Source organism: Dromiciops gliroides, chromosome 4, assembly GCF_019393635.1.
Source record: "Dromiciops gliroides isolate mDroGli1 chromosome 4, mDroGli1.pri, whole genome shotgun sequence".
Taxonomy (NCBI): Eukaryota; Metazoa; Chordata; class Mammalia; order Microbiotheria; family Microbiotheriidae; genus Dromiciops; species Dromiciops gliroides.
The window spans coordinates 374046800-374068572 of record NC_057864.1 but is presented as its reverse complement, the minus strand read 5'-3'; the positions used below and the strand labels follow the sequence as shown (position 1 = coordinate 374068572).

Sequence of the window (21773 nt, the reverse complement as noted above, 5' to 3'; positions counted from 1 at the left end):
AGCAAATACTTTGCAAGGTTGTGGTGAGGACCATTTGTTAAGCGCTTGGCACTGTGTCTGACACATAGTAGGCTCTTATTAAATGGTTATTCTCTTCCCTATCACCACCCTCCCACTGGTATTTTTTTTAAATGATGAGGAAAAGTCCCTAGGCCGACCTCAGTTCTTTCGCACGCTATTCCCAGAGTCCCAAGCTCAGAAGTGTTAGGCACAAACGTCCGGGCCAGCGGAGGCCCTCCGCCGCCTAGGAACTTGGCTCCCTTTGAAATCTGGGCTATGGTTGCGCAACCCATGAGTTCTGGCTCAGGCCAGGCAGTCACGGCTTAAACCGGGGAGCAGAGCTAAACAGGATCCGGAGGAGGGCGCCATGGCCGCAGGGACCGTCGCAGCAGACACCGACCGAAGCAAATCCCGACTTGATTAAAGGCAAAAGAGACTTTTTGTACGAGCCCCCCGCCGTTTGAAGTAACTGAGGGCTTGCATACTCAATCTCTTCGGAGGTAGGCAGCCTGGTGGTGCAAACCAGAGGGGACATACAATCTCTCGCTGAGCACCAGTCCTGCAGACGGACGTGGGGAGCCGCCGATGACCGGTAGCAGTGGTAGCACGGTCGGTTTCACCTCGGTTTAGGGCTTCCCAGCAGCGCCCGCCCCCGGGGGCTGGCCCCAGACTCTCCGGGCTCCAGCAAAGGGGCGGGAAGAAACCAGTTAGCCGAGGGGACAAGCGGCTGGGAGAAATCGCACGCCTCCAGCCCTGAGGGCCGGCGCCTAGACGAGGCGGCCGCCAGGATCGGAAGAAAAAAGAGGGAAGGGGAGGAGGAGGAAGCTGCAGTTGACTTGGGAGGCGGATCCTCTCGGCTGCGGCTTCTGGTGTGCGTGTACAAGGCTCGGCGATTCCCCGCCGGCAAGGTTCTGGCCAGGTGGCTCTCCCTGAGGGAGAGGAAACCCCCTTGGTCCCCAGAGAGCGCGCAGCGGAGAGGAGAGCGCACGCCGCGAGAGCAGCTGGCGTTGCGTTATGGTGTCAGTGGCGCACGGAGTCCCCGGAGCTTAGCGCCACTCTGCAGCTCCGCGGCACAGGTTTGCTAAGAGCCCGGCCAGCCCTAGACAGGGAGGAAGCGCTTTTCCCCTTCCCGCCCAACAGCTCTTCCCCACCCTTCTACTCCAAGCTTTGCATCGAACGAGAAACACGGCCACGGAGGCGCCCAGGAGGGGAGACGCGCCGCCGGCTAGCGGCGTCCCTCCGGGAGAAAGAGCGCCGGAGAAGAGGCGGCGCCGCGGTGGAGGCGGCGGCGGCGAGGGCACAGCGCGAGATGGCAGCTGCCTAGCCCGCCGGGCGCGGAGTAGCCCTGAGCTGTGGCTGGCGAGACGGGGCGGCTGGGCGGTGGACCCCGCCGCGGCCGCCGCAGAGCCCCTGCAAGAGATGAGCGTGGAGGATAGCGAGGGCATCACTTTCCCAGTGCCGCCGTTCAGCCCCCCGGGCTTCGGCACCTTCCAGGAGGGCGGCAGCAACCGGAGGGGCGGAGCGGCAGCGGCTGCAGCTGCTGCTCCCGGCGAGGGGACTCAGCTCCCACCACCGCCCCCACCCGCCGGTAGCTTCTGGAATGTGGAGAGCAGCGGCGCCTCCGCCACCTGTACTGGGGGCATCTCGGCCGCCGCGGTTGTGAGCGGGGCTCCGAGCGCCCCCGAAGTCGGGGCAGCTCGACTGGTGCTGGCGGGCGGCGGCGGACCCGGAGAACCCACCGTGGCATATGTAATCAACGAAGCGAGCCAGGGGCAGCTGGTGGTGGCGGAGAGCGAGGCCCTGCAGTGCCTGCGGGAGGCGTGCGAGGCGGTGGGTGCTGCGCTGGAGACCCTGCATTTTGGCAAACTGGACTTCGGGGAAACCGCGGTGTTGGATCGCTTTTACAATGCAGGTAAGGAGACTGGTGCCTTTAACTGCTTCTCTTCTTCCTCCTCCTGTGGGTTTTCCCCTTACCGCCCCTCCCCCACTTTTATTTCTTGGTTTAAGCAGCTCCCCTCTTCTGGTCCGAATCTTTCTACCGAGAGAGTGCCCAGTGGGGTGTTAACAAATTGAGTGTGACAGCACTTGTGGGGGAACGTTTCTTCGTTCCCTGGGAATGTGAGAGGAAGTCCTTTTCTCCTTTCCTCCTGGGACAACTCTCGAGTCCCGAAGTTGGAATGAGCTTTTGCCCTATACCAACCTTTCTTCGCCCTGGGATTCATGTTTAGTTCTCTCCACTCACTTCTGGCCCCATCTTTGGGGTTGATCTCACCATTTCCAAGGCTGCCTGTTTATACATCAGTTGACGGTTTCTTCTCCCACCCCCAATCCCCCCCCCGCCCCCTCGCCGCCCTTTATCCTCACTAGATTTTTGGGTATCTCATTTACGTTCTGAGTACGAGATAGAATAGGCTTCATGGACAGCATCAGCCTGGGTACATCCACTTGTAAAGCCTGATTTTCCATCCAGTCTCATTTTACCTTAAGTTTTGATGACTATATTTCAGGCTCCCCACTTCCTTGAATTTTCCAAGTTTGTTCTCTAGGGTGGTAATGACATTTTTACTTATAGTGAAGTTCTCTATTGTCTTTGTTGCATTGTTGGGGGAAAGAACCCAGTGTTTTGCCAAACGGTATGTGCTGTATTCTGGAACATTTATCATTTTACACATTGTTTAAACCGCTGATGACTGTCTTGAGAGCCCAGATGTGATAAAATCGAGCCATAGGTAATTAAAGCAGTTGCTAGCATAATCTCTTCCAAAAATAATTTTATTGTACTGTTCTAACACCTGCTCCAGTAGTTTGAGAGTTGGAGGATTTGTTTAGTGACTGAAGCAATTTGCCATCTCTTGACAGATAAACTGAAATGTTTAGAATATTTTTTAGGAATGTGTATATGAAATTAGCCTCCTGTGGCCCTTTGAACATCATTATATTGTCGAGCATGTCAAGCCATATGTTTGCATTAATATAACTGTAGGTTAAAATCTGATTAAAGCAGTTTCATTGCAGTAAGCATGTAGTGCATGTGCTTACATAAAAGGCTTTGGATTTTTGTCTTGTTTTCAGGCCTGTCTTTCCATTCAGCCTCTTCAAAACACCTGAAGGGTGCTTATGTCAGTGTTGGAATTCAGCCACGGCTGATGTCTCAATAGTTCAAAAATAAGGAAAAGAACTTCATGTTAAAAGACAGACTAAATAAAACTAGGTCTTTCTGGTTCTGGTATTTGTTAGAGTGCTGGCCTGCATAACTGAGCATACATGTCATGTAGTAGTGCTAGTAGCTATCTAAGTTACATAAACCTTAAAAAAAACAAACAACCCACTAACTTTTATTTGGAGTACACAATTTGCAAAATAGTAAAGAAGTAACCAAAATACTGCAAAACAGGGAAAGACTTTCTTTGCTGTATTTTTAGTCTTAGTGTGAAGTATTAGGTGATTAAAAAAAAAGTTACTCCTTTATGCTCTCTAGAAGCTTAACTCCTAAACTAATTGGAAACATGGTCTCAATAAGATTATTTTTACTACTTATATTCTACCAAATACTGATTGATGCTCATTGTTGCTAAACACAAAGAAACTGTACCAATTAGCATTACAGACCCATTATTTAACCCCTAATGTATTTGAAGTATAGAATCTAACTGTTTCTATGGGAAACTGTTCTCATAGTTCCAACGTGGGATACTGGAAATGTATTATAAGTATATAGGTTAAAGCTGGAAGGGGACCTTTAACTAGTTTAATCTCCTCATTTAACAGATGAGGAAACTGAGGCTCAGAGAGGGTAAAGTGCTTTACCCAAGGTGACACAAGTAATAGAATTTAGACAATAAATAACCCACTCTAGTGCTTTTTTGAAAATATCAATTGTCTTGAACTTGAAAGTGGATCCTGCAGATCTAAACAGGTCCTGCAAAGGCAGTATGAAGGCTGTGATTTAAACAGCAGGCTTTATTACTATAATGCTAATTAGAACTTTGAAGTCTTTTATGAAAGTGCAGACATGCATTGTATTTCTCTTAGAGGAAGAATGGGTATATTTCAGGGAATGCATTGGGAACTTCATGTTTCAGGAAATTGAAGAAAAAATTAATGATTTCCTTTTACTTGCTTGGACCATTCTTTAAATATGGGAACTGAATTTTAAAAAGACTGTTGCTGAGGGGGCAGCTAGGTGGCGCAGTGGATATAGCACCAGCCCTGGATTCAGGAGGACCTGAGTTCAAATGTGGCCTCAGACACTTAACACTTACTAGCTGTGTGACCCTGGGCAAGTCACTTAACCCTCATTGCCCCTCAAAAAAAAAAAAAAGACTTGCTTTTCCCTATGTGAATATTATTTAACTATCATTCTAATTTTCTCAGTCATTTTAGGTCAATTTTTCTAAATTTTTTCTTTGTTTTGTTTTATTATTTTCAAACTTGTGTTGTAATTTTAAGAGGTACAGATTTCACTTTTTTGGAACAAGTAGCATTTTACAGTGTAATCTGTATTCTTTCCCAACATCTCTGCCAGCATTTAAAGTTCTTTCATCATTATTTCCTTTCTTAGCTTTTATGTTGAAACTCCTGCTATATTATTAGTTTCATGGAAATTTTCCATATTTACATGTTTAAGAAAAAACATCATTACAGAGACAAGAAGTGCCATGGTAACAAACATTTTATTCAGTAGAATTCAATGAATAGTAAGAAATGTCATACTTTCGCCTTATACATGATGTCTAATTTACAAATGGCTTGTATCCTAAATTATTCAACAGAGGTTTATCCAGTGCCTAGCCTGCTGTGTGCAGAGTACTGTGTTATGCCCTGATGAAATAAAATGTTTAGATGAGACCACCTTGCCCTTATAAGTGTTTATTTGTTTCTAGAATTTTTTAAGAATTCTGTTTATTTTTTTTGAAGAATTTTGAATTCAGGGCAGCTAGGTGGCGCAGTGGATAAACCGCTGGCCCTGGATTCAGGAGGACCTGAGTTCAAATCTGGCCTCAGACACTTGACACTTACTAGCTGTGTGACCTTGGGCAAGTCACTTAACCCCCATTGCCCCGCAAAAAAGGGGGGGGTGTGAAGAATTTTGAATCCATTTGCTCATTGAAAGAATGTTATAAATGGTAAACCCATTTCTAAGCAAGATTATCTAACCCAGAATGTGTTTGAAGCACACAATCTAACAGTGTTTCTATGGAAAATTATTCTAACTTGGGAATCCAGGAACATATTATCCCTTGTTCCACCCCCATTGTACCTGACCCCTAAGCAAGATTCCCCTAGCTCTATGCCACAGGTTATGGCTGCCTTTGACTAGATTGGGGACCCCCATATTGTGGTGGTTCATAGAGGATGGGAGTGGAATAATGGTAGGAAGGTTGGAATAGTGGCTACAAACTGGAAGAAGCATTCTTTCCCTTAGTGCCTCCTCCACATGATGCTCTAGAAGAACCACTGGATATAAGCTCCTTAGTATGAGTTCTCCCCTGCACTGGCACCCTCTTTCCATTCTTTTCTGCAGTGAGTCTTGAGGATTCACCCACTTGCTTTCATTTATATTGTTGTCGTTCAGTCGTGTCTTACTCTTCATGGTGACATTTGGGGTTTTCTTGGCAAAGATACTGGAGTGGTTTGCCATTTCCTTCTCCAGCTCATTTGGCAGATGAGGAAACTGAGGCAAACAGTTTAAGGGACTTATCCAGGGTCACACAGCTAGTAAGTAACATAGGCCAGATTAGAACTCAGGAAGATGAGTCTTCCTGACTCCAGGCCTGGTACTCCATCCACTATGTTACCTAGCTGACCTCATTTATATTCATACTAATTGCTAAAAAATAAAATAAAATACTAATTGCTTCTAGCTAGGTCTTTCTATTCCCCTGGCTCTCTGCAGAATGGAACTCTCTCTCTTCTCCTTTGACTTTGTCTTTGTTTTTTATACTGGGACCAGCACTTCAGACTTCAGTTGATCCACACTGTCATCCATCTGTATGTTCCTTCCATCGTCAGGTCACAAGCCAACCATGCCGTCTCATCCTGGGGGATTCTTGTCCATGTTCTCCATAAATTCAGAGTTCGTATTTTAATAGAAACCTCCTGATAAAAGTTGTCCCTTGTGTGTGCTGGAATGTCAGTGGAGATAGGCTTTATTCTACCCCCCCTTCCTGAAGTGACTAGCCCTTGATTTTCTAGGATATTTCTACATTTTTATAGAAGAAGCTTTAGATCCATACTATTTTAGAATTCTTTGTATTTGAATTACTTGCCACTTCTACCTTTTTTAAAAAAACAAAACAAAACATCTTCTGTTGTTCCTTCAGCAGAAGGAAACAACCCAGAAGAGTAGTAAAATTATCAAAGGAGCACAGGAGTCAAACTGTCAGGGGGGGCTCAAGGAAGAAATCATCGGCATTGCACAGGTCAGGCTTTCCTTATTGGTCTGGCTTTCCTTCTCTACACATGAGAAAGTAGCTGGATATTTAATGAATTTATGAATTGTATGATGTTTTGAATTTTATGAATTTATGAAATTTGTGAATTTGGGACTGGGAAGGACCTTAGAGGTCTTTCATTTTTCATATGAGGGAAACTGATGTGGGGGGATGGGGTGGACAGAGGGTTGAGACTTGTCCAAGAGCACCAGTTAAGTGACATAGGCGAAATTTGAACCTAGGCCCTTGGACTCTAAATCTAGGGCTTTCTCAGTACCCCCAGCAAAACAGTTTCTTTCTTTTCCCCTCTTTTCTCTTCTCTTTCTCCCACCTCCTATACTTCAGCCATCTGCCATCTAGCCTGATGCCACAGATAGAAAATAGAGGGTATAGGAGTAGGGAGCAGGGACCACGGTTGGGGAGGTGGTGTGAACTTCAGAAGACTGGAGTCTCCGGCTCTAATCTGAGTTTTGCTGGTTTGGGGGGAGGGGGGATGGAAGAGGGAATTTCCAGAAGATTCAGGGATTTAAGTAGCAAATTTTATTCGTGTATTTTAAAGTACATTTGTGTTGCTGTTCATTCATGTTTGATTCTTCATTGGCCCCATTTGGGGTTTTCTTAGAAAATCTACTAGAGTGGTTTGCCACTTCATTCTCTGGCTTATTTGACAGATAAGGAAACTGAGGCAAACAGGGTTAATGGACTTGCCAGGGTCACACAGCTAGTAAGTATCTGAGGCCAGATTTGAACTCAGGAAGATGTCTTCCTGATTTCAGGCTGGGTGTTTATCCACTGCATCACCTAGGTACCTTGGTATAATTTTATGTGTGTGTGTATCTGCATGTATTTTTGTATGTATATTATCTGTGTGTGTATATATGTATTATATATATATTTAAAGTATATTGTTATATAGAAATTAATCCACTACCTTTCTAACTGGGTCTTCCAGACTTTAATCACTCTTGTCCTGGGGGAGGGGGCAGGAAATCCACTGAATTTGGAATCAGACAACTTGGGTTCAGTTCCAGGTTCTGCTATTTAACTACCTCTGTAACCTTCTACAAATCACATAACTTCTCTCAGTTTCCTCATCTGTAAAATGAGAAGATAAGCTAGGTAGCTTTTAAATTTTCCTCCTTGCCCTAAATTTAGGGTCCTATGATACTTCAGCAACCTTCCCATTCATATATGGGGCACACACTACCTATACTTGAGAAGATGTACTTATCTTGAGGGAATAAGGAAGATTCTAACCTGGAGAAGAGGAGATTTGGGGCTTGTCTTAAAGTGTTCGGAGGGCATTTCTGTGGGAGAGGATTTAGATTTATTCAGCAGCACTAGGAATAGTAGCCATCGGGCAGTTGTAGCTTGATGAGAGAAACCCTTCACCTGTTATGACTGTGATTTAAAAAAAAAAGATGCTTCTCTACTTTGCTAGAAGTTGTTTTGTGATTACTGCCCATTTAAAGTACTTTAAAGTTGTCAGTAGTGTTTTGGAGGGTCTCCCTGGGTCAGGGCTCGCCTTGAGAAGTAGTGAGTTTCTCATCACTCAAGGTCTTCAGATAGAAGCTGCATGTCCACTTTTGAAGGATAATTAAGAGTTTCTTTTCAGATATAGGTCGGACTACATAACCTTGAGGTCCTTTCAAATTGGAGTTTCTGTGCTCTGGAAATATAAGTGAATTTTCAGCTTCTATTAAGGGAGGCTAGAGAAAGAGAAAAAAAAATTGTGAGACAAATATGGAAAGCAAATCTCCAGCTGTGATACTAACACATTAGTCTCTCCCTCCTCAATTGCTCAAACTTCTCAGTTTCTTCCCTCTGCTGGATATGTTGAGTTGTAAAACTAATTTATCAAGTCTGTTGGATTATCATAGGAGGAAGGAGAAGAACAGAAACTGGTTTACAAGGTCATGCTTAACTATTCTAGATACCTTTTTTATGGGAAAAGATGAACATTAATATCTATTAATTTTTGTTCTTAGTAACAGCACTTTGTAAACAACCAGCACCACTAAAGATCCATCCAACCCAGTGTACTTAGAGTACATCTTTTTTATCACAGATTTAGGACCAGGAGGGGAACTTAAAGCTATCTGGTCTTACTTTCCTTATTTTCTTGGAGAAATGAGAGAGGCATGAGTATCAAGAGAATATTTAACATATTAAAGTAATAATATGGCAGAATTAAGCAGTATTTAACTTACAGAGTATATATAACCCATTGTACAAGATACCCAAACATTTATATTAAATAGCATCTTTTTCTGCCATGGTAATTAATCACATTGTAAAAAACATCACTACTGTGATTCATGCGGAGGTAAATATATTCCTTGCTACCAAGTGTTTTAAAGAGGTCCTGTGGTCAATTAGTCTTGGTGTTTCCCAACCTTTCTCAGTCTGTGACATACTTATGACACTCTAGAACCCAGAAAGGGGGTGAGAGTGGATGAAGCTATCCAGATGCCTGTGAATTCCCATCTCTAACTGCATTATTCCCATGTCTACACACCAGCTACCTCCCTTTTCTCTTTACCTTGGCCCACTCCACTGATCCCCAAGCCCCTCTCTACCATGAGTGGAAGTCACATTCTTCTGTCTGTGTTACCGGTTCAGTTTAAAGTGCTGGAATATTATAAAGTAAGTCTTTGGACAGCCCACCGACTAGAGGGGATCAGGACCCAAACAAAGGCCAAGTGACTGACTCATCAACTTGGGAACATGGGGAAGTGAATAATTGGCCGCTGAGTTGGTAGCAGGTGTGAGATGTTAATTAGGCACATGCAAGTTAGTCTTTCCAGCTCTTCCAATGGGGATTCAAAAGCTGCCAGGAGCTGGAACTTGATGAAAAGTACCAGCTCTGAAACTGGAAAAGGCCATCAGTTTTGAGCAGTGGGGGAAACACTACCAGGGATAGCCTTGGCTCAGGATGTAAAATACACAGCCTTTTGGAGCTATAAGGATGAGGCCTAGTTAGTGGTGAAGGAACTGAGCTTCACCTGAAGCTGGGGTCTTAACTTGGGGTTCTTGGACCCATTCATTAGTGATCTGTGGACAGTTATCAGTACTTTGTGACCTTGGGTGGGGAGGGAAAATGACCTTTATTTTCCTTAACTTCTAACTGAAATTTGGCATTTCCTTCAATAATGAATTTTTAAAAATCCTCAGCACTGTGTTTACCCTTTGACTGAATAATACCACAATTAGGTCTGTATCCAAAGAGATCATAAAAAGGGGGGAAAAGGACAAAAATTTTATAGCAGCTCTCTTTGTGATGGCAAAGAATTGGAAATCTGAGGGGATGCCCATCAATTAGGGAATGGCTGAACAAGTTGTGGTATATAATGTAATGGAATACTATTGTGCTGTAAGAAATGATGAGCAGCTATGTGGCACAGTGGATAGAGGAGGACCTGAATTCAAATCCGGCCTCAGACACTTAACAATTACTAGCTGTGTGGACCTTGGGCAAGTCACTTAACCCCAATTGCCTCACCAAAAAAAATAAAATAAAGAAATGATGAGCAGGTAGATTTCAGAAAACCTGGAAAGACTTAAGTGGACTGATTGCTGAGTGAAGTGAGTAGAACCAGGAGAACACTGTACACAGTAAGAGCAACTGTGATAGACTTAGATTTCTCAGCAATTCAATGATCAAAGACAATGCCAAAGGACTCATGATGGAAAATGCCTCTCCACATCCGGAAAAAAAGAACTGTGGAATTTGAATGCAGATTGAACCATACTATTTTTTTACTTCTTTTTATTTTTGTTTTTTGAGGTTTTCCACTTTTGTTCTGATTCTTTTTTCACATGACCAACGCAGAAATGTGTTTAATGTGATTGTACGTATATAACCTATGTCAGATTGCTTTCTGTCTTGGGGACAGGAAGGGAAAGGAGGGAGGAAAGAAAATTTGGAACTTACAATCTTATTTTTTAAAATGTTTGAAAACTATCTTTACATGTAACTGAAAAAAATAAAACATTATTAAGATTAACAAAGAAATTTAAATTAGAAAATAAAATCCCCAGCATTATTCAAAGAAAGGTTCTAAAGGCTATATGAAAGTGTCAGATGGGTCCATGACACACACAAAATTTAAGAACTCTTGACCTAAAAGAAAACCAGTTTTATCTGTAACTAAGATTCTGCCTAAACAGAGATTCATGTAGAGCAAGAATTGTTGTTGTTGTTGTTCAGTCTCATCCAACTTAACTTGACCCCATGGACAAAAGTCCACGGGGTTTTCTTGGCAAAGATACTGGAGTGGTTTGCCATTTCCTTCTCCAACGGGCAAGAATAGAATTCACTATTTCCCTTCCTATATTCAAATCCAAATTGGCCTACTTTCCATTCTGCCCTGATCATTCTATCTCCCATCTCTGTGTGTCTTCAGAGGCTATTTCCCAGACTTGGGATATATTCCAATCAATCAATCAATCAATCAATGTTTATTAAGCACTTAATATGTAACAGGCACTATGCTAAGCATTCCATCACCTTTACTCCTTAGAAACCATAGTTTACTTCAAGGCTCAACTTGGATGCTATCCCCTACTTAGGTTCCCTTACTCTTCCTCTTTGGTCCTTTATGCTGTCTCCCTCCTAAAATTATCCTGCACATCTCTGAAAGCTGCAGAAGACCCTGGAAAGAGTGCCAGATTCAAACCCAGTGAGTCTGGTTCAAATCCCAGTTTGGCCATTAGAGGCAGCTGGGTAGATCATTGAACCCAGAGTCAGGAAGACCTAACATCCCAGCTATATGACCCTGGGCAAGTCTGCCTCAGTTTCCTCAACTGTAAAATGGGAATAATATTAGCACCTAAATCCCAGAGTTGTAAGGATCAAATGAAACAATATTGACAAAATCCTTAGCATTGTGTTGTCACATAGTAGGTGTTTAATAAATGCTTGCGTCCTCCCTTCTCTGCCCTTCCCTTCCCTGCCTTGCCCTGTCCTTTGCCTCCTTTTCTCTCTCTATCCTTGTCCTTCCTTCCATCCTCCTTCCCTCCCTTCTTTCTTTGTTTTTTTCCTCCCTTCTTTCCTTCCATTATTCCCTCCCTCTCTCCCTCTTTTCCTTCCTTCCATTACCTACATAACTCTCAAAAATCACTTTACCTCTCTCCCAGTTTCCTCATCAATAAAATGGAGATATTAACACCTACCTCACACAACTGTGGTGAGGATCAAATGAAATAACATTTAAAGCACTTCACAAATATTAGAGTGCTATAAATGCTAGTTATTCTTATTAACAATTATTATTATTTGTAGTATTTCCCAGTCGTTTTAACCCCTCTGAGCTTCAGTTCCCCCACCTATAAAACTAGGGGGCTGACCTAAGATGTCTTTTCCAGCTTTCCTAAACAGTTTCCCTACCTCTAGTCTGTTCCATTCCAGTCCATCTTCCACTTATGGCCTCACTCATTTTTTATAAGAGTAGCTTTGACCATGTCACCCCTGTGTTGACTGAACTCCAGTGATTTTTCATTATCTCCAGTGTTAAATATAAAGTTCTTCAGCCATTTAAAGCTCATCATAATCTGGCCTCTTCCTACTTTTCCAGTCTTCCTTTACTTTACTCCCTTCCATTACACTCTCATCCAGTTACTCACCTACTTGCAATTCCTGAACCACTAGAAACTAGTGCCAAACCTTTGTACTGGCTGTCCCCATCCCTGAAATGCTCTTTCCTCTGAACGTATCTCCTCTCTACCCTATAGATCTTCTCAATAGCTAGGGATTTGCTTTATGTGTGTATATATGTATGTATATGTGTATACATATCACATACATGTACACACATATACACATATGAAAAGCTCCTTGAGCGTAAGCACTGTTTTTGCCTTTCTTCCTTTCCCCATCACTTAGCACAGGTCATGGCATCTAGCAAACACTTAATAAATACTTGCTGACTGACTGATTTCTCCAGTTACTCCCTGCCCCAATGTGGTCCCTTTGTAACTTAAGCCTATCTTCTAATAACAGCCACAACTACAACAGCAGTTAAGAATTCATACAGTTGGGGGGCAGCTAGGTGGCCCAGTGGATAGAGCACCGGCCCTGGATTCAGGAGGACCTGAGTTCAAATTCGGCCTCAGACGCTTGAACACTTACTACTGTGTGACCCTGGGCAAGTCACTTCACCGCAACTGCCTCACCAAAAAAAAAAAAAAAAAAAAGAATTTAATACAGTCTCAGTGTCTAACAGATGAATGCATCATTCAGCTCCCCTCATCAACCCTCCTTTCCCCTTCTTCTTTTCTCGCCTCTGCAGTGAGGAGAGATATCCCATAATTCTTTGGTATAGGTTTTTCACTTTAGCTGTTTTCCCCATTGAATTAAAAGGAGAGGAGTTTGCTTATATTCAGCCCAGACAATTAGGGCAATCTTCACATTCCAACTGGTGTCTAAGATAGGCTGGTATGAATAGAGGAAAAGAGAGGTAAAGACAAAAACTTTTGGGGAAAGGGTTTGGGGGCTCAGCTGTGGAAGTGGTTGTTGGCGTCCCAGTGGTGTTTCTAAATAATCACTACCTTCATTCTTCACCTTCTCTTAGTTTAAAAAAAATTGGCAAAAGAACAGGGAAAACTAGGATGTCGTGACACGCCAAGGTGATAATCAAATGCCTGGTTGGGAAACAGTATGTAAGAGCTAATGAGGCCAGGATCAGGGTTTTGATTCCTTCCTGTCAGTCACCCTGTTAGGAAATCTCTGCTGTAGTGGCCCAGAATGTCTATAGCTTTAGCCAACTGGTATCAACTCTGTTAATTAATCAAGGGGATGAAATGGGAGTAGATGGGTCAATGCACCATCTTCAAGCATTGTCCTGCCAGAGCTGAGAATAGGAGCAGGCAAGATAGGCAGGGGATTAGATAAAAATGTGTGGTAGAAAGTAAGGAATGTTTTTCTTCTTCTTTTCTAAAGAATTGATGTGGAGTCAGTTCAATATTTTCAGAACTGTTTGTTTCCTCTTATTTGCCCCTTCCTCCTCCTGTTACTGATTTATCTGTTAGATGGTTTTCCCTCATTGCCTCAGTGGATTTCCTGATATTAGTGGTCTTTCTCTGCTCTGGGAAGTAGTATCAAAGATCTTTAATTTTCTATTTTCTACCTCCAAACCCCAAGCAAGAGACAGCACTGACAAACAACTTATTGTTAGATCTAGGTGACCTTAGGCAAATTTCTTAACCTCTCTGTCTCTTAGTTACTTCTGTAAAACAAAGCAGGTGGACGAGATGGACGGACCTCTAACATCCCTTCTAGCCTTGAATCTAAGATGATTATTCTCTCTCTTTCTTCTCTGGGGACATGCCCTCTTTGTTCAGTTATCATATTACAACTGCATTGCTAATAGACACAAACTAGCAAAGTATTTGTAAGTATGCATATGTGTATTTATGTATGCATATACAAGTATAGTATATGTATAAATATATATATATACATATACACACACCCCAAGTATAGCTATCTTTCTATCTAGATAGCTATACTAAGTGTATATAGAGACAGAGTCAACATTTAAAACAAAGGAAGGTGAAAAAGTGTAAATGGGAACTTGGGAAAGCAGACTGCCTCCATTATCTACAGGAGACCTGGACATATGCAAGACAAACCTTTTCCCCCAAAGTACTGACTTTTATTTTTAAAAAAGTAATAAACCATTTTAATTTATAGTTTTGGGTTCCAATTTTTATCCCTCTTTCCCTCCCTCCCCTCCCCCCTTCCTGAGGTGGCAAACAATAATGTATGGATTATATATGTATGATAATGTAAAAACGTTACTATATTTGTCATTTTGTACAAGAAACCTTGATTAAAAGAGAAAAATGAAAGAAAGTGAAAAATAGCATGCTTAAGTCTGGTTCCATCAATATCAGTTCTTTCTTTGGAGGGTGGTTAGTATGTTTCATCAATAGTCCTTTGGGATTTTCTTGGGTCATTGTAAAGCCAAGAATAGTCAAGTCATTCACTTTCTTCAAACAATATTGCTGTCTCTGTGCACAATGTTCTCTTGGTTCTGCTCACTTCACATACATCATTTACATACAAGTCTTTCCAGGCCCTTCTGAAGTCATCCTGCTCGTCATTTCTTACAGCACAATAATGTTCCATCACCATCATATACCACAGTTTGTTTAGCCATTCCCCAATTGATGGGCATTCCTTTGATTTCCAATTCTTAGCCACCACAAAAAGAACTGCTATAAATATTTTTGTACAAATATTTTTCTCTTTTTTTGGGATGTCTCTGGGATATAAACCTAGCAGTGGTATTGCTGGATCAAAAGGTAAGCACAATTCTATAGCCCTTTGGGCATAGTTCCAAATTGCTTTCCAGAATGGTTGGATCTTTTCATAACTCCACCAACAGTGGATTGGTGTCCCAGCTTTTCCATATCCTCTCCAACATCCAATATTTCCATTTTTGTCATATTTGCCCACTCTGATAGGTGTGAAGTGATACCTCAGAGTTGGTTTTAATTTGCATTTCTCTGATCAGTAGTGATCTAGAGCATTTTTTCATATGATTATAGACAGCTGTGATTTCTTTGTCTGAAAACTGCATGTTCATATCCTTTGACCATTTATTAATTGGGGAAAGGACAGACCTTCTTCCACAGGCTTTCCTCAGAAGGAAAAGCTTCAGACTTTGATGAGGTGGCCCAAGGGAAGAAAGGAGAAAGGTTCCTACTACCTTGAGGTATATAGTCCAGAGACTTTCATTGATTCAGGTTCTTTCCCTATACCCCCGTACTCGACGTGCCCTTCTTGTTCAGTCATGTTTGACTATTGGTGACCCCATTTGGGGTGTTCTTGACAAAAATACTGGAGTGGTTTGCCATTACCTTCTCCAGATCATTTTACAGATGAGGAAACTGAGGTAAACAGGGTTAAATGACTTGCCCAAGGTCACCCAGCTTATAAGTGTCTGAGGCCAGATTTGAACTCATGAAGATGAATCTTCCTGGCTCCAGGACTGGCACTCTATCCATTGTGCCACCTAGCTGCACCTTGATGTGCCCAAGCAGCCTCAGTCTCAGAGTCTTGGCTTCTTCCTTTGTGGAGGCTACCTCACATTTTGACTATCCCAGCTCCATGTGGCTCTCAGCTCCTGTGAGTCTTAGCAGGAACTGAATTCCTTTTTTGAATCTCCCTTAGAAACACTGACCTGATTTTTGTAGGTCAACTGGAAGTATGGCCTGTTGTTCCCGGTCCTATGGTGTGGCTTCCTTTCTGTTCTCATGGGAACCTCGTAAAGGGATCATCTGGCAATGCCCTGTTTTTAGTTAAACGTCTTATCTTCCAACCCCCTTTTCTATGATTAGGGTTGTGAAAGACTCCAGCTCCCTGATTTCATTCGCAGTAAAGAAACCCCTTCTACCAGTACTGATTGGTGACTGTTCTGTAATTTAGAGTTTTAGAGTGGCACCTGGGCTACCAAGAGGTTATGTGACTTGCCCAGGTTCACACAGTCAGTATATGATGGAACCCAGGTATTCCTGACTACAACATAGACCCTCCATCCACTATGCCATGCTACCTCTCTTTTTCTTCTTATTCTTTAAGACTGCCCATATTTTTAATGGCAGAAAATTCTGATCTCTGTGGAGTCCAAGTATTTATTTTGTGACAAATCAGGCCAGGTCACATTTTGGAGCCAAGACTCAAACTCTCAAGTGGACAGTAACATTCAAGCGATATAATTTTTAAAACTTGCCTCTGGCAGCACAGATTCCTTGTCTTGGCTCAAAAGTGTTCTGTTTCTGTAAGTTTGGTCACATTCTCTTTAAATGCAAAAAAACCAGCCTTAGAGGTAATGAGACTCAACTCAATGACTTCTATTGCTTAGCAGACTAAAATCTCCTTTGAAATTAAAAAGAATCAGGAGTCCATCTTTGTCATTTTTTTACAACACTAGGGAACAATCTGGACCAAATCAACATTTATTGAGTGTTTACATTCTATAAGACACCCTGATAAAACCTGAACAAAATTATGTTAAAAGAATGGAATTCCTGCTTTCTTTCATCTTAAACTGTTACATTAACCAAATAGAAAATTCTTCCCTACCCACCCCACCAAAGAATTTATAATAAAATATAATAAGGAGTAGACAGGTTTAACAATCACCAAAAATGTGCCCATAACACATTTTCAGTTTAATCTGCCTTATTAATGTTTTCTACATTACACATAGACAATCATCAAAACAATAAATCAAGTAATATTTACTGATATCTGAAGTGTAAACATCACACTAAAAATTTAAGAGTCAGCCCTCTCTAGAGCTGATTTGAGCTGTCTTCAGCATACCCATGAATGTCATCTTCTTGGAAAGACAGTTTCATAGTAAGAATGCTTTTTCGAAAACAGATGCTACTTACTATGGAGAGTCCAATGGTGAGGGGGCTTTAAAATGTAAAGTGCCACATGAAAGGTTTATGATCCTCTGTTCCAATTTAGTTTGACATATGAAAGTAATGGCTCAGACATTTTCTATTATACACATAGACTGCTATTAAGGTGTGTGATTCCAGGTCGGATGCCATTACATATGAACCTTCAGAAGGTCTTCAGATTTCATCTTGTACTAGAATTTGGGGCTATTGAATGTTACTTGAAATGAGTTGGGTGATGCCTGGAATTCTTGTGCAGTTATTTTTCTTGTAATGGTATTAGACCAATTTTTCATTTCTGTAGATTGGTAGTCTATTACTTCAGTTGGCATGGATTTAGTAGAAGAGCTGGTTTGGAATCTCTGCTTCGCTACTTTCTACCTCTATGATCTTAAGCGACTCACTTAATCTCTCCTCATTTGTAAAATGAAGGGTTTGGGGTAGATGACCACTGTATGATCTAAAATCCAGATGAGCTCTAAAATCTCATGCACCTAGGCTTTCTTTCCCTTTTTCTTCCTGTTACAGATCCCAATGTTAGAAGTGATTATTTCAGTCTTTTATTTCTTCTTGGTTTTGCAAGGTATGTTATTTTTTCTGACTCCTCAGTATTCTTCAAATCATACATTTGATCATGAAACTCTGTTGCTTCTTGTGTTGGTGTTATCCCGAAAATGTGGGGAAAATTGCACAGTCAAAACCTGAGCCATTGCAGAAATTATTTGACCTAAAACTGATAAAAGAACCTGAAGCCACAATTTTATAAAAGCTTTCTACCATAACTACAGTTTTCGAGCCGATATAAATATATGGTATATCTGTATAAATGATGATTTTTTTTCCAGAAATTTAGATCCTAGCTTCTTAAACTGTGGGTTGTGATGACATATGGGGTCACATAACTGAATGTGAAAAATTTGGCAACAGCAAAAGGTTGTGTATACCTATTTCATATACCTATATACCCTGGGTCATATAAAAAATTCTCATGTGAAAAGGGGTTGTAAGTGGAAAAAGTTTAAGAAGCTCTGAATTAGGTTTTCTAAGAGTTTTTCCATGGACAGATAGCATGGGATAGTAGATAAAATATTACTGGACTTGGTGCCAGGAAGACCTGGGTTCTGCTGCATTTGATACTTCCTGTGTGGACCTTAGGCAAGTCATTTTATCTTTCTGAGTCAGTTTCCTCAACTCTAAAATGGGCAATGACATTTGTAGTAGTTATTGCATAAGGTTGTTTTGAGGATCATCGGGATGAGTGTAAACTATTTTGAAAACTTTAGAGTACCATGTCAGCATAAATTGTTAATATTATTGCATGAACGTATTTCAAGGAAAATAAAGAGCTTCATTGACTTGATAATAATTTAATGTTAAGACAGTGGAACTTTATGGCTGCAATGCTACTTCCTAGTTAATTTCCTGATACTGGAGCCTAATGTTTATTGATCTATGAAAAGCTGGGAAAGGTCTGGACATGTAAAATGGGGCAACTTGGTTTTAAAATAGCTCATGTTTATTTTTTCAGCTGTGTAATAAAATGCATTTTTTCAGTGATGATAACAGTTGCATGTGCAATAAACTGCATTTTCCAGAAAACATATTAGCGTTTGCATGTGCAATGAAATGTATTTTTTTCAGTGCCCACAGTAAATATTTGTTTGAGAGGCTTGGGGTCCAATTTCCTTGGCAAGACCCCTTAGAAGTTGGAGAACAGTGTTCTATCTTGCACGTGAGTTGGGACATGCCTATTTGACTTGAATTTCTTGCCAAGCAACTCAGCACTGCCAGTATCTTGGGCAGCTAAATTGCATTTGATTATTGGTAAACCCAAAACAGAAATGGGCAGGAAATGCTTGCTTACCATATTAATCTTGTTCCAGAAGCTTCTGTTTCCAGGATTGTAGAAAATTCATTGTCATTAAATTAAAACTGTTCAGGGATGGAATCTCCTGGATTTGGGGGACTTAATAAATGTGAGTCTTGCTTGTTTACATTGTCTTTAAGATCTGAAAATTAAGATCACTTGGCATTATGAGTTCTTTGCATGGTCCATGTTAGGCTTTCCTGTATCATTAACACTCCTGGTGTCTGGAGAATATTTAATCTGGGCAAACTAGTAGGTTGGGATTATAGTCTGCCTACTATTTCTCAAATTGTGGTGCTTATCAATTATTTTTGTTCATTTTTGGTTATTTGATTGCATTGTGGGTTAGGAGTGGAACCAAAAGGTAATAGTAAATGTATTTTTTTTCAAAAGTTCTGAAGAGTTCAGAAGCAGAGTTGGAAGAGTTATTATAGTTAGGTAAGTTTAGTGCATGGTGAAAAATTTGACTTCTTATTAACATTTATAAATATTTTCAATGAAAAAGTTAATCAGTGACAAGATGAGGGCTTATGAAAAATTTAGAGACGCCAGGTAATTATGGTTCTTTGGTTTATAATCCTTTGTTTATTATGGCAAATAATATATAATTTTATGCTATAGAATTTGTACATGCCTGAGTATGTAAGTTATCACATTTATAAACAATCCAACTTCACAGATAGCTGTGTTGTCCTAGGGTCTTTTAGCAACTTAGTTATGAAATCTTTGACAAGCTTGAGTCCTGACAGTATATGTGTGTCTGTATAGTCATAGATAGATGGATAGACAGACAGACAAATAGGATAGGATAGATGCATGCACGCATGCATGGATAGATAGATAGACAGATAGAGAGATAGATAGTCTATCTTACCCACCTTGGTCGAATCTCCTATGCATGGCATTTTAAGATGGGAATTAATAATATGAGGATGTTATTATCTTTCCCCCATTTTAAAATATCTTTTGTAGGGCCCTACAGATTGTCATCTAATTTTGAGACCTTCAGTTCCTGCCCTTACAATCCTTGAGTCATGTGGCATTCCAAGAATCTTTCTTCTCTTATTTTTGCTGCCCTCATCTATTCTTGAATTTCAGAGCTCTCCTTTCTCAAAGGGGGAGTAGCGGAGCAAAAAAGTAGCAATAGCTGAGTTTAGAAGTTCTCCCTAAAGTATCTGGGCACATTGACCAATTTGATATGGCAAAGTTACCCTAGTCTCATGTCAGTTATAAATCTCCATCCTTATCATGAAAAAAATTACTGAATACCTACTAATGTGAGTAAATGGGGTATACAAACTATGGAGGCGGTGGTCTTTATTAATGATTATCTGATATTTTTAACTTGAGTGGTTCAGATATATAACTATGGAGGCATGGTCTATCTCAGTAATTAATGAAAGGAAAATTGTGTTTTGTATCCCAATAACCACATTCAGTTGATGTTCCCCAGTAGAAGTGAGATGATGATCTGATGTTTCTCCTCCCTCCCCATCTCTCTCCCTTATTCCTATTTCCTTGGCTCTAGTACCGCTACTCCAAACTTTTTCACTTCACATATCTCCCAAGAGACTTCATCCAGCCAGAATCTACGCTTTTGGGCCAGTGCAGTCCCTTTCTCCAGGTGGCAGGTATCCAGGGACTCATAGGCAAGTTGAATCCCTTCTGGAAGTGAACATTACTGGTCTGAGAGAGCTTTGCTAGCTCTATTTACATGTATATAACCTAAAACAAGCATAATACATAATTGGGCAGCTAGGTGGTACAGTGGATAGAATGATGGGCCTGTAGTCAGGAAGTTCAAATTTGACCTCGGACACTTTCTAGTCGTGTGACCCTGGGTAGGTCATATAACCTTGTTTGCCTCAGTTTCCTCATCTGTCAAATGAGCTGGAGAAGGAAATGGCAAATCACTCCAGTCTCTTTGCAGGAAAACCCCAAATGGGGTCATGAAGAGTCAGACACGACTGAAATAAATGAACAACAAATTTTTTTTGGTGGGGTAGCTAGATAGTGCAATAAAGTTCCAGGCCTGGAGACTCATCTTCCTGAGTTCAAATGTGACCTCAGACACTTATAAGCTGGGTGACCTTGAGTCAGACATGACTGAAAATGACCCGTCAACAACAATTGCATGTACATAACCTAAAACAAATAAACCCCCAAAGACTTATATTTGGTTTTGTAATACATTATTAGATTCCTGTTCATTAGGTTTTTTTTCTATAATTATTTTAGCCATTACAATATTAAAATTAATGTGTTGACCCTACATGAATACTAACGATAAAAACTCATCTATGTAGTATTTCAGTACTTACAAACTGCTTTGCTTACAAACAGCCCTTTTAAATAGGCAGTGGGAATCTTTTTATCCCATTTTGCAGGAGAAGATGCCTTGGAGATGGTAGACACCTTGTTTGTAGTCACGCAGAAAATACAATTTGGAGCTCGGACTGGAACCCAATTTTCTAGCTCATAGTGTTCTTTCTGCTGTAGCACATTGCTCCACTAAAGGGAAGCATACAGGAATATGGGGACACAGTAAATGGGGAACAGCCAGTCTGTGGATTAAAAATTTGGCCTTGGGTAATGTGCAAAGTAGATAAAAGTATTTGAGAACTGACTGGGATTTTGAAGCTCTTGTAGCTTCTGTAGACTTGTTTTTCTTTGACTTACATTCTAAGGTACATTTTAAGTGACTTTTTCTCACATCTTGTTATCTCATTTTAGTTAATACAGGTTTTATTACCTTAATGGTAATAATGGAACGAACTACCTGTCTGCATCTTTTATTACATAAAGATCTTATCCTTTCAGATTGGTTTGATCTGGTGGCTCTGTTCCATGGTTGAATCCATTTATGACAGGACTTTATACAGAAATTTAATGATCTGATTCCCTACTATTACAAACACCTGAACTTGATTAGAGCCACAGGACACCCTAAGATTTCAGTTCCATGTCCCACCCAGAAGCATGGCCGTCCCAGAAACAAATTAGTTGTTCACCTAGATGGTGTTAACAGATTGTGATAAAGGTAGATTTGTCTAGTG

The 21773-nt window shown here is 41.1% G+C and overlaps 1 protein-coding gene across 1 annotated transcript in view; it reads left to right on the top strand.

Annotated features, from left to right (window-relative positions):
* The first annotated feature begins 1068 nt into the window (after nt 1–1068).
* The window catches only part of MAP3K5 (mitogen-activated protein kinase kinase kinase 5), a 316674-nt gene continuing 295969 nt past the window's right edge, over nt 1069–21773 (top strand). Inside the window, exon 1 of the mRNA XM_043962348.1 lies at nt 1069–1912. Coding sequence (XP_043818283.1) covers nt 1420–1912 — 493 coding nt within the window. The 5' untranslated portion in view covers nt 1069–1419. The remainder of the gene's footprint in view (nt 1913–21773) is intronic.